Below are 14,085 nucleotides of genomic sequence, written 5' to 3'. Positions count from 1 at the left end.
GGTAATTTTAACTCTATTTTTTAACTTTCTGGACTTTATACTGCTATGTTTATACCTAGTTCCTGAAGTAAAGTGCCCTTTCAAAATTAGTACAAATGAGTTTACTACACTACTGGCCATTAAAACTGCTACACCAAGAAGCAATGCATATGATTAACGGGTATTCATTGGACAAATATATTATACTAGAACTAATGTCTGACTACATTTTCACGCAATTTGCGTGCATAGATCCTGAGAAATCAGTACCCAGAACAACCCCCTCTGGCCGTAGTAACGGCCTTAATACGCCTGGGCATTGAGTCAAACAGAGCTTGGATGGCGTGCACAGGTACAGCTGCCCATGCATCTTCAACACGATATCACAGTTCATCAAGAGTAGTGACTGGCGTATTGTGACGAGCCAGTTGCTCGGCCACCATCAATCAGACATATTAAGTTGGTGAGAGATCTGGAGAATGTGCTGGCCAGGGCAGCAGTAGAACATTTTCTGTAACGAGAAAGGCCCGTACAGGGCCTGCAACACGCGGTCGCGCATTATCCTGCTGAAATGTAGGGTTTCGCAGGGATCGAATGAAGGGTAGAGCCACGGGTCGTAACACATCTGAATTGTAACGTCCACTGTTCAAAGTGCCGTCAATGCGAACAAGAAGTGACCGAGACGTGTAACCAATGGCACGCCATACCATCACGCCGGGTGATACGCTAGTATGGCGATTACACGCTTCCAATGTGCGTTCACCGCGATGTCGCCAAGTACGAATGCGACAATGATGATGCTATAAAAAGAACCTGGATTCATCCGAAAAAATTACGTTTCGTCATTCGTGCGCCCAGGTTCGTCGTTGAGTACACCATCGCATGCACTCCTGCCTGTGATACAGCATCAAGGGTAACCGCAGCCATGGTCTCCGAGCTCACAGTCCATGCTGCTGCAAACGTCATCGAACTGTTCGTGCAGATGGTTGTTCTCTTGCTAACGTCGCCATCTGTTGACTCAGGGATCGAGACGTGGCTGCACGATCCGTTACAGCCATGAAAATAAGATGCCTGTCATCTCCGCTGCTAGTGATACGAGGCCGTTGGGATCCAGCACGGCGCTCCGTATTACCCTCCTGAACCCACCGATTCCATATTCTGCCAACAGTCATTGGATATCGACTAACGCGAGCAGCAATGTTGCGATACGATAAACCGCAATCGCGATAGGGTACAATCCGACCTTTATCGAAGTCGGAAACGTGATGGTACGCATTTCTCCTCCCTACACGAGGCATCACAACGACGTTTCACCAGGCAACGCCGGTCAACTGGTGTTTGTGTATGAGAAATCGGTTGGAAACTTTCCTCATGTCAGCGCGTTGTAGGTGTCGCCACCGGCGCCAACCTTGTGTTAATGCTCTGAAAAGCTAATCATTTCCATATCACAGCATCTTCTTCCTGTCGGTTGAATTTCGCGTCTGTAGCACGTCAACTTTTGGTAGCAATTTTAATGGCCAGTAGTGTATTTCAGATTAAATTTTACCTTAATATGTTACCCGATGCGTATTATTAGCGAAGTGGAGTAAGCCATTCCTTAATAATTCAACTTTGAAATGTCGTGATGTGAACTGTGCAGTCATGTTGCATCACAAATGCTTCAAAATTTGCTTCTCCTCTGTTTCCGAAAAGGTACTATATTTATTCATTATCACTATTTAAAATGATAGCTCTACTTGAGAGCTATACTTGACACCAATTACAGTATCTTATTCAAAGTAATTTGTTCATAATTAACTAAGTAATTTAAAATGTTGTACTGTAAAACTTACTGTAAATGTACATAAAATTAAGGAAACTCTTCCAAATTGCATATCAGAACATGTAGGGCAAATTGTGGCCAATTTGTTGGTGTAAGTAACTGAAATCATTTAATGACTTTTAACTGTTCTTTTGTATGCAACTGTTTTGTTTTATATGAAAGGAAGTGGTGCATGAGCCACTCGGGCAGAGGCAGAGTCAGTACGGATAAAGTAGTCGAAGAAATGGACGGTCACTGAGAGAACCGGTCAGTGCGTCTGCATTATTGCCCTTCGGAAGCTGTGTGTGACTCATTCGGAGGCTGTCAGACTTTATAAAATGTATCTAAAATCAATGTATATAATATTAAGTTGTAATACAAAACAAGAAAAGGGATACACACTATGTTTCATTTAAAAAGTAGCACATCAGCATCGACGGACTCTGGACTTTCTGAAGAAACAACCCCCGAGGATATCAAAGTTCAGTATCTCATCATATGGAACAGCTAAGTTATTACACGAACTTGTATTAACTGTACTTGAAATTTTCTAGTTTTCACTCGTCTTCATACTTGTGAATGATGGAGGCTCAAACTATTAAGTTGCTCCCATGGTGTGATTGAGAAATCACTATTACCACTGTCCAATTATGGATAGAATTATAAACTGTATATTTTATTCACACTCAACGTCAGTGGTAATTAAAATGCTTCCCTCCACTCACAAATCAAGAGTGACATTTTAGGAGAAAGCTATGAGGATATAAAATCGGACCAGCAAATGCAAAGAGGCTTTTTTGGCCAAGATAAGTCTACTGGTGTCGAACATTGGCCTTAATCCGAGAAAGAAATTTCTGACAATGTACTTTTCGAGCAGAGAATTATATGGAAGAAAATCACGGGCTATGGTAAAACCGAAAAACTAGAAAAATCGAATAGTTTTGGATGTGATGCTGTAGAGTGAAAATTAGAGTTAATGATGAGAAATTACGAAGTTCTCCGCAGAATCGGCAACGAGACGAACTGGTGTGGTTAAGATTGAGTGGAAGACTCAGTATTCAGCGCTATGATTGGGAGGGTTTCGATCAGGTCTTTGTTCCATTTGTTGCATGATTTAATCGAAAGTAGTGCAACAAATGGACCAAAGGTCTAATAGTCATCGAAAATTGGTGGTCTGGTTATTGTGCAACATGTGGCCCAGAAAGTACGGTCTGACTGAAAATAGAAAACTGATGCTCTGGCTCTTGAATTTTCTCATGTTGGACACTATGCTGAGACGAAACATACAGATTTGAAATCTCGGGGAACCATTGTAAAGTATAGTCCACCTCCATTCCAAATCTCGTCCTCTTACCTCAGTCCGTGCCAACGATAAGGTTGTCATTTCAGTTGTAAAATTTTCGACCAAACACTTTATAATCTTGACATTGCAGCCAGCGTGTGCTATCCTTTGTTGCAACTCTCAGAATCAGTTTGGTCGACGTCTGAAATTTCGATGATCTCAAGATCGCCGTCGTGAAGTCATTCAATTTCTAGGTGAAGAATTTCTCTGTAAGGTGGTTGATTTCTATGAAATATACCACCAGTAAAAGGTTACTAATGAAAATTTTTTTATGACCAACGTACATGATTTTTCGATTTTGCTTTGTACATTTATGCAAGCAGATCAGTAAGCGATACAAGTCAATCCTTAATTAAATATGAATTCATCAACCAGTCTGCAGTTGTGATAATTCCATTTCGAATAACTGTTCCTTTGTAGCGGAGATAAACACGAGCAGCTAATGGAAGAAAATGGAACATCTCTGAAGACTACCTCCAAAATCGCTTCCAGTAAGAATATAGTAACCCATATAATGTATTTAAAGGATAAAGTAGTATAAATCACGGTATGATAAGTGTTATTACCTAATTTGGATTTAACACTAAAACAGAGCAATGGTTCTACTATTGGCATCATTAAAGCTGAGGAAACAGTAAAATGTAATCTATATTGTTTATTGCTCTAAATAACAAGTCAGATCACCGACTTTTTTGCGGTAAAATGCCTCCCACTACACATCCAAAGAAAATTAACGAGTTGTCATAGAACTAGCTCATGCGTTTCCGTGTTAAGAAAAGCTGAAGATGACGACTGGATTACCAGTAAAGGAAGTAAATCCTAAAGTAAAAATGTCGTGGAAGGGTTTTGATAATTTATATAGTGTTGTTAGAGATGAGCTTTCGGTACGTCTGAAGAGGGAAATTTTACTATCAGCGTTTATTATAAGTTTTAAGGTACAGCAGTAAGAGAAGAAATTTTAATTCAAAAGCCATTCAGAAACTGAGGATTACACAGAAAGCAATTAAGAGGTGCATGGGAGAGGATGGGTGACGAGTAGGACCGAGAAGCTATTAAGTAAATGGACCAGGCAACAAACTGGATCGCAACACGTATTACAACGTTAATTTACGACACGGTATCAGTGAACAGTAAGAATGTTCACTGAATACACTTTAAATTTGATGTCTTCAGCTCTGTTTGTACTAATAATTTTCACATTTTATCGTCATCTATAGCATACATTCTTCACGAGTATTATGTAAACATGTCGAATTAAATAAATATTAATTTCGTTTTAATTACCTTTTGGACATGCTGAAGATGCAGATCATTTGCTTTTACATACAACGTTAACCAGAAATGGGTCGCGTTACAGTCGTTGAAATATTTTGTTTAATATTCTGTTGCACAAAGCTGAAAGCATTAATTTCGAAAATTATTTAAGATTCTAGAATTGCAGTTCTGGTGAAACAGAACTATTTGGCAGACACAATCTTTGATTAAGGAGTAAAAGTGCGTTTGAAATTGGAATATTGTGGTAGAATCAGTAGTGGAGTACTCGAAAAGTAGTCAGGCTACCAACTACATGGTCTTCTTAATAACACTTGCGTAGTGAAATCGCCGTATATTAATAAAGAATTGCGCTACAGTAAGCAGCTTAGTGTGATGGTTAGTCAGTTACAACACACGATGTGTACAATATTCTGACTGAAGTGGCTCAACGGATAAGATACTCGATTCGAATTAAGGAGAACGGAGTTCCAAATCCTCATCTGCCAGTCCACAGATTTTCCCATGTACTTCCTCAAACACCTTAAAGCAAAGCCCTGGATGGTAACTTCGTCCATTTACTTCCGTATCCCTCCCCCCTTCGAGCTTGTACTCCATTTGTACCATCTGTTCGGCAACAGGATGTTGAAGCCCAAATCTTATTTCCCCCTTTTATTCAACGCACTTCACCGATAATTACGCAACGTATAATATCAAATCCACAGAGAAGATAAGGTTATCAATAACACAGTACAAGTTGTATGTAAACGAAAAAAAACGAGCTCCTGGACAGGTGTCGAAAATCAGTCAGCATACTCGCACCACAAGCCAACTACATGACCGTTGACTCAATGAGAGTAATGAATAGCGTCTGGTGGCAAATCGAATAAGAATTCCCCCAAACGCGATACAGTCGAGTTCGGCTGACTCAGCTAGAAAAATGGCTCTGAGGTCATCAGTCCCCTAGAACTTAGAACTACTTAAACCTAACTAACCTAAGGACATCACACACATCCATGCCCGAGGCAGGATTCGAACCTGCGACCGTAGCGGTCGCGCGGTTCTAGACTGTAGCGCCTAGAACCGCTCGGCCACCCCGGCCGGCTCACTCAAAGCTTGTGCACAAAATGATTTGGAACGTCGACAAAACAGACGGCCAAACGCGACAATTCGAACTGAACGTTTGGCTTTCAGACACGATCCAACAGTCGACTACGTCGCGAATGTGTTGGTCGACTCTGGAAGACTGAAAAATATTTCTCAACATTGCAATGGTTTGAGGTATCGATACGAACCGTCAGGATTATGTTGTGGGAGTGGAAAACATCAAATTACCACAGTTGAAACCGCAACCAGATTCATTGTCGTCATTGTTTTCTGGGTAAGAACCTCGACCGAAGTATTTCTTGGAGAGTATACAGAAGTACCACAGTTTCTTAAAAATGATATCATTTGGGGCAAACATTATCGAAGAACGAGGTTCTGACCCAACTTTTAAGGAAAACTCTGTTGCGACTGCATCACACATGGAATATGCAAGCACATCGCTCAAACAAACATCAACAATTCACGGAGTTTCACCTTATAAATCAATAGTTTGCCTTCAGTTTCACAGATACAATGACAAATCACGAGTATAAATTTACCATCTAGCAGGAGCGTTGTTGCCACAAGTGAAAGCTGATCACAAATATCTTAAGATTTATTTCCTCGGAAATTCTGATGATGAAATCAGTCAGCGTTGTGCCATCAGACGTGCGGTTAAACGAGACCGTCTTGAACAACTACAATAACTCTGACGTGAACACAATCGGGTGGTCAAATTGTTCAACACTCGAAGAGAAATGATTCCATCGGGTGATCACAAAATAGTGATCAGAGCAGACAAAAATATCGTTCGTCACTAAGAGTTGCGACGAACGCATGAAAAACACCAATAAATTGTTCTCATAACAATGAATTCCAGTTTATTTCATTTCAATAAATTTGTGATCAAAATGGTTCAAATGGCTCTCAACACTATGGGTCTTAACTGCTGAGGTCATCAGTCCCCTAGCACTTAGAACTACTTAAACCTAAATAACCTAAGGACATCACACACATCCACGACCGAGGCAGGATTCGAACCTGCGACTGCAGCGGCCACGCGGTTATAGACTGTAGTGCCTAGAACCGATCGGCCACTCTGGCCGGCCATAAATTTATGTTCTTACTGAAATTGCCTTGTTTCAATTCACACAAATCCAAGGAACGATTCGGTTGGATGAATTCCTTCTCGACCGACTGACTGACTGCCAGACAACGTATAGTCTAAAACAAAATGTTCAAATGTGTGTGAAATCTTATGGGAATTAACTGCTAAGGTCATCAGTCCCTAAGCTTACACACTACTTAACCTAAATTACAAACACACACACCCATGCCGGAGGGAGGACTCGAACCTCTGCCGGGACCAGCCGCACAGTCCATGACTGCAGCGCCTAAGACCGCTCGGCTAATCCCGCGCGGCTATAGTCTAAAACACTGGATGCGTAGACTTGGTACACAATAAATACATCCTATTAAATCGGCTCCGAGAAGAACATGTAAAGCCACGCTGTGAAAATGTGCCATTTTGTTTTCCTTTTCGCAGTTATTTTTAACAGAAAACAGGAAAGCTGTATTTATGGCTAACTGTATAATTCATCCTCTTCGTAAATGAAAACCATGCACCGTGTACTAATGACTCCAACTGATTTACGCATTAATTCTAACTTCTATGCCCAAACACGGTTCCGTTTGCAGTAACAGTAAATAAGGTCAGAGAGAGAAAAGAGAAGGAGACGGGCAGAAAAGTGGCGAGGAAACGGATATAAAGAAGGGGAATGAAGATATGGACAGAGAGACGTGGGAGAAGGAGATGAATGGAGAGAGCATGGGATAAGAGATGGACGGAGAGTAGGGGGAAGGTGATGGACAGAGGCAGAGGGGAGGAGGAGCAGATGGACAAACGGAGGGGGGAGGAGGAGAGGGATAGTGAGGGGGGAGAAGGAGAATAGGACGTATTGCCAATTCCCACAAATATGTAGCAATTGCGAGGCATTGCCGTGTTTGCTGTTATGTGATACATCTGACAAATTACGGTTGTTCACAAAGAGTGCTTAATTTGGCATGAACGTCGACTATCTCTTATGTTATGTACCTTGAAGAACAAAAGCTGTTTGACATCACTGCGAGTCAGCAGCAACGATAAACAGTTGGTTTCCGATCAGTGGAGCATGGCATTGTGAAAGAATGATTAGTGCTGTTATCGTTGTTTCCTTCCAGTACTAAAACGAGATTCACAGCTCAGTTTTCATCCAAATCGTGCTTTCCTTGAAGCTGTAACATTTGATACGTCGAGTCTCTATGAATGCAGTGGAGACCGTTTTACTCCAAGCACTGTTAGTTCAATGGTTCAAATGGCTCTGAGCACTATGGAACTCAACTGCTGAGGTCATTAGTCCCCTAGATCTTAGAACTAGTTAAACCTAACTAACCTAAGGACATCACAAACATCCATGCCCGAGGCAGGATTCGAACCTGCGACCGTAGCGGTCTTGCGGTTCCAGACTGCAGCGCCTTTAACCGCATGGCCACTTCGGCCGGCGCACTGTTAGTTAGAATAATGTTTTGTTAACCTTCTGACGTGTGTCTCCACTAGTTATTTCTTTGCCCTCACAAGCTTATAATTTGTATGGCAATGGATATTATTCCTTTTTTCCACAATATCTGAAAACTACGTTGAGTATAAGAATGTTGCATTTGAACAGAAATGTCAAGGGAAATACCATGGGGATTCAGTAACTAATGCAATACATTTTTTCTGATAGTAGGTTGGTTTTATTTAGGACTCCAATAAACCATATTATTCCCCAGTCTTCTGACTACAAAGTCTTATTTTTCAAAATAATCTCAGTTCAATGCGACAGTCTTACACCAACTTACCAGGAGGGCCTACATGCCTGCATGGTATCACTCCACTGGTCGACGTCAGAGGCAACGTCTTGCTTCATCAATGAACTCCTCAACACCCACGTTCTACTTCCCGCAGAGTGCATCCTTCATTGGGCCAAACTGATGGAAGTTGCGGAACCCGCGCTGGACGGTGGATTAGAAGGAACATTCCAATGTAGTTTTGTGAGGTGCTCTCTGGTGGGGAGACATACGTGAGGCCTTGCATTATCATGAGGAAGGAGAAATTCGTCTGCAAGCGCCTATGAATATCTGCGATGCTCTGATTTCCCGCCAAATGAAACTCAATGACAGCTCTCTTCTTGGAACGCACGTCAGTTGCAGACTTCATTTTGAAAGCTGCATATAGTGCCGCCACCTATCGAGCTTTAGGGGCTGAAGCGGAAATATTTCGCGACGTTTCACAACAAATTCCGCATTTTTTCATCCAAAATTGCCAGAGAGAAAAACTGTGTTGCATTACTTATTGAACGCCTCTTGCATAATTGCGCATCACGTATGTCAGACATTACACTGAAAGCAGATCTGTGGCCCAATTGTTCAGATCTTTACAATGCGAGATGTTACGAGTAAGACGTTCTTTTGTGATACTTCAGAGGGATATTGCCTCAAGGAAATTCATGACATTGCTGCTCGTAATTTATAATTTGCTTGAAGTTTAAGTGTAATTTTTACATTTCGGAACGTTTAATAGCATTTTTTTAAAATCTCAATGAATGACAGTAGCGAGACAACATTCAACAATCTTGTGTAGTTTACAGCATGAAAGGAGGTCTGTATTCCGTTAATAAACTTAAATAACGTAGTATTTAATTAGTACCAACGTGTCATTTTGCTTCTTAGTAATCTGATGTGCTACGTATACTACATGACCTGTACCAACGTGTGGAACACAATGGACATGTAGATTCTAAAGGTGCCACGCATCAAAGGTTGCTTTCTTCAATTTATTCTATAAATTTAGCTCTCTCCGGTCTCAGTACGATGTAATAGGCTGATAAAACCACTTTTGAAACCAAGTTTTTATTTTTAAATTTCAATGGAAAGCTAAAATCGCTTTACTTATATTGTAAATGGATTTTTCCGTACGCATCTTTTCTGACATAGAGTGTTTATGCCCCTCCTGACTGAGGTAGTGTCAAAGGTAACACACAACCTTTGCCGTTAACTTTCTATCTCAGCAAGGTATAATTCCTCTGAAATTAAAGTCATATTTCGTTTATTGCGTCACGTAAAAGCAGTACTAGTTCAATTATTACTACATTTTTATACCACAATTTATTATCGTGTCTACTTACGTTTTAGAACTCGTCTCATCACGCATTGCTCTTTTGTTGTATGGCTACATTACAATGAGAAACAAAGGCGATACCTTTTTCTAGGTATTTAATTTAGCTGAAAGAACACTTTCTTCAATATTTGTAAATTTGATCCCAACGTTCATCGTCGACTGTAAGTGAAAGTCGAGCCAAGTCAAGCTGAAAGCTGTAGGAGATGTTACACAATTAAATTTAGGCACGTGAAAGCGACGCAAACAACACATGCAAGTGTCTCGTGTCAGGCACTGAAGGGGAACCACGCCTACAAGTAGCAGAGTGGCGCAGTGGAAGCGTCCAGAGCCCATAACCAGGATGTCCGTGCATCGAAACCACACACTTTTGTCTTACTTTCTTCTTTGGACGTTGTGGCTATTCCTATATTTATTCTAACATTATATCAAAAATTTTGACGTGTCGTAAAATATTTGAAATTAAACGGAATGTGGGTTTCTAGTAGCCCGGCAAAAAATATTAATTGTTCTCAAACCTAAATTCTTTCACTTAACACAAAACGATACCTATACTAACTGTATGTTCCGAAGAGATGAGTTAGGGGCGTTCATACCAACTTTTCCAGAAATTATAACATAGGGATCAAATATAAGCTTCCTTGAGCACAGTTCCAGTTTTTCAAGATTTTCTCGTTACGCACACAATGTGACAGATAAATTTATAATTTACTTCAAACATAAACCTAAGAAACTTCAGACGCTCTCGCTTATTTGATCGTTGGTTGCATATGTAGTTTAGGAAAGGAACTGAATTGTTAAAAGTATTAGAGCCAGAACTATATTTATAACAGTAATTTTACACTGTGCAGCATCAGATTATGCGCCTGAACGTTGCTATTTTGATTTGCGCACTAACCTGCATGTGAGAGGAGGTCGTGCGACGCAGATTCGAAGAATACCGTACCACAGTCGCCTTGTCCCCAAGTACTCTGATTCTTCTGCAAGTTCTCACTAGCGGATGTTTTATCTCGGTCACCCGCTCACTCAGAACATAAATGATAACCCCAGGCAGATATTGTTGCTATCTCGTTTCAATCTCAGAAGTACAGATCTTGTGTAATTAGCACTAACTGCTCACGCTGAGAGGCAATACGTTCTGTTATGTCGTGTTATCTTGCTTACCTGTGATATCTCCCAAGATAATCTCTTTGATGTGAAACTTATCTACTTTGATGTCGCCACACCTTCCTAATTCTAGATAATTAAGGCTGTACAAGTGCGCAAAGGTAAATTACACCATTGCTGTCTGATCAAATAAAAAGAGGAATATCCATGTCTTATTACACATACACATATTTACATATCTACAACATAGGATTGTCTTTAGGTCGTGAATGCTACCCATTTTTGCCATATACAGACAGAAAAGTTTTCGACACTGGTCTGCGCTGCGACTGAATATTGGACGTATTCAGTACGCTCCATAAAATAAATGGTGAAAGGAATTCGAAAGACAAGAGAGTTTTACCTATGTGCTGAGAACAAGACGGAAACGAACAAGAGTAAATGTGCGCTCATACGAACAGAAACGACAATCGACGACAGCAGAATTACTGCGCTGCGACTGAATATTGGACGTATTCAGTACGCTCCATAAAATAAATGGTGAAAGGAATTCGAAAGACAAGAGAGTTTTACCTATGTGCTGAGAACAAGACGGAAACGAACAAGAGTAAATGTGCGCTCATACGAACAGAAACGACAATCGACGACAGCAGAATTACTCCTATTTCTGACGAAAGAAGAAAAAAAATATCCAGGCTGTAAATACTACAGTATCAGTGATAGTGGAGGCAGAGAGATAAAATGGAGAGACAATAAAAATTATTGAACATGTAATACGGGCGACATTGATGTAGTAGGTTACCCAAGATGAAGTCATTCATTCCGAAAGACAGATATCGAGCTGAGTATCCCTCCGACTGTAGCGTGGAGCTAAGTTATTTATATAGTGCTGGTGGTACCTCAAAGGCTTGCGATTTAGTTAACAAAATTTACAATCTCCATAAAATGTTATTATCTTGTAGTTGGTCTACATGTGCAGTGATCTCATATTAGAGTTTTCTCTCTTCAGTCGCCAGCCGTGGTGGTAGAGCGGTTCTAGGCGCTTCAGCCTGGAACCGCGCCATCGCTATAGTCGCAGGTTCGAATCCTGCCTCGGGCATGGATGTGTGTGATGCCGTTAGGTTAGTTAGGTTTAAGTTCCATAGTGCTCAGAGCCATTTGAACCAATCTCTTCAGTCGACAGTGTAGATATAGACACGAATAACACCAGTGAGAACACATTGAACGGAACCAGCATAACAACTGTAGAATTGAAGAATGATGGTGTCAGCGATAGAGGAGATCACCGTCCAAATGAACAGTAGAAAGACTGGACTAGAGAAAGGTTAACCGTAGGTTAAAAGCCAAATAACGGCGGATATGCTGCGTCTCATTTCGTGAATTGTTGACTGTGTTAGTGCTTGAGCTCCGTGTCGCTGCAAACGTATTTCAGATTGCTCTAGCGAATGGGAATATCAGCTCACAATTTAGACATTTAGGGAAAATAAACTAAGGTTTTATCAGATGGTGGGCGTAGTATGAAAAACTCCATTATCGCTGTAGCCTCGGGGATCTGTGTTTTGAATTTATTTATTAATAAACACTTAGGCCTACATCTTTCAATTTGCGGGTGATTGTTGTTCCGTGAGAATGGAAGAAGTAGAGTGACTGGGAGAGCATTAGAGTAAAGTACTAGGTAATTTCTTCATTCTGCAAAGAAAATGATGTAGATTTGGATTCAATGTCCCTCCGTGGTGTAGTCATTAGCATCCCGGATTTTTTTCCTTAAGCGTTTTAGGGAATGCACCAAAACGCAATCGTCGATGGCCAGACGAGGATTTTGATCGTCAATAGACCGAAAGCGAGTCGAGCTCGTTACCACTGCGCCATTGTTCAAGATCCAGGCGAAACTTTCACGTCCAGCTACAGAGATGGCGTGCAAAAAAAAAAAAAAAAAAACTATCGAGTAATAAGCAAGTCTTCTCGAACGAATGGATAATAAACGTAAAAGAAAAAGATGGGCTCCAATACAAACAAAATATCTTTACACATGTTCCAGCTCTCTGACATGTTTTTGGAAGATTCATCCAGGTTTGGCATCGGCTGAATGCTACGTATTACAAAATACAAAAAATAGTTTCGGCTGTAGGTGCGTATTTTGCATTTATTGCAAATTTGAACGTCAGGTATGGAATCAGTCCACTTATAGACCGTAGGCAATGTTCATTAAATTAAAGGGAAACTATGTTGAAAAGTCATAGAAACTGTGACGTAATAATACCAGAACAAAAACACACCGGTCGTACTGCTCCGTCATCCTGTAAAATATTTAAAATGCTAAAAACCTAAAATAACCGAATTTTTGGTGGTATTGCAGTTTCTTAGTGGCGTAGACTGTAATAACTTGAGAAGCATGAAAAATCGAGCTATAACATTCGCTTCTGTTTCAGTTTCTTGTGTCTTGTCTACGTACAAATGAACGACACGACATAGTTACTTTCGTCTTACAAAGACAAACTTATCGCTTCTTATATCAGTCAAAGACCGATTAGTAGACCTATACCGACATGCTTTGGATTGAATCCAACTGAAAGCTCTGTGTTCCTAGTCAAAAACGTAAATGGAACAGTGTTTTAAGATCAGGCTTGGTGGGACTAGTTCACTGAAAATAAAAGGTTCTTGTGACTTCCACTAAATATTAGTTACGTTAGGCATAGTTTCCAAACTTCTTTGAAGCAATTTAGCCATCACACTCCAACAACTAGGACAAAACTCTCGTTTCACACAACTAGATTTCCGCAGAATGTCTTTTAAGTATCCTTAATTGAAATGCCAAAGAGAATACTTAGAAAACTGGAAAAATCCATTGTCTTGGCAAAATCTGATTCCACGTCCGCATTCCCCAAATTTAATTCCATCGCTAAACATCCATGTGAGTAATAACATTCCATGCAGTTTTTTGGTGAAATTTTACAGTGAATTTTGTTTCTAGCCCGTCTATACCAGTGTCAACCCAGTTCAATAAGAATATTAGAAACGTGATTGACATTCGAACAGAAACGGTGTTTCTATTGAGTATGCTGAAACATTGAGAAAAGTGGCTTTCAGTCAAAAGTGTAAACTGAAGCGTGATATATGACTCGGTTGGCACCGTATCAAGATGATGTAAGTCACCATCTAGGGCCCGGTGGTCTAGAGGATCTATTTACAACGAAATAATGAATACAAATTTTACAGTTTCCCAAGAATTCAGATAAAGGATGGTCATTTTTATTCCGAAAAGATCAGGTAATATGTCAGTTGAAAAGTTGGGACCTACACCACACCAAGTAGCGGCTACAAAAT

General features: G+C 40.5%; 1 protein-coding gene across 1 annotated transcript in view; it reads right to left on the bottom strand.

Annotated features, from left to right (window-relative positions):
• Positions 1–13,057, bottom strand: part of LOC124788512 (carboxypeptidase N subunit 2-like) — a 69,443-nt gene extending 56,386 nt beyond the window's left edge. Inside the window, exon 1 of the mRNA XM_047255780.1 lies at positions 13,022–13,057. Coding sequence (XP_047111736.1) covers positions 13,022–13,057 — 36 coding nt within the window. The remainder of the gene's footprint in view (positions 1–13,021) is intronic.
• Between the last annotated feature and the right edge of the window lie 1,028 nt (positions 13,058–14,085).

Source organism: Schistocerca piceifrons, chromosome 3 (genome assembly GCF_021461385.2).
Source record: "Schistocerca piceifrons isolate TAMUIC-IGC-003096 chromosome 3, iqSchPice1.1, whole genome shotgun sequence".
Taxonomy (NCBI): Eukaryota; Metazoa; Arthropoda; class Insecta; order Orthoptera; family Acrididae; genus Schistocerca; species Schistocerca piceifrons.
This window is presented reverse-complemented; position numbering and strand designations above follow the sequence as displayed.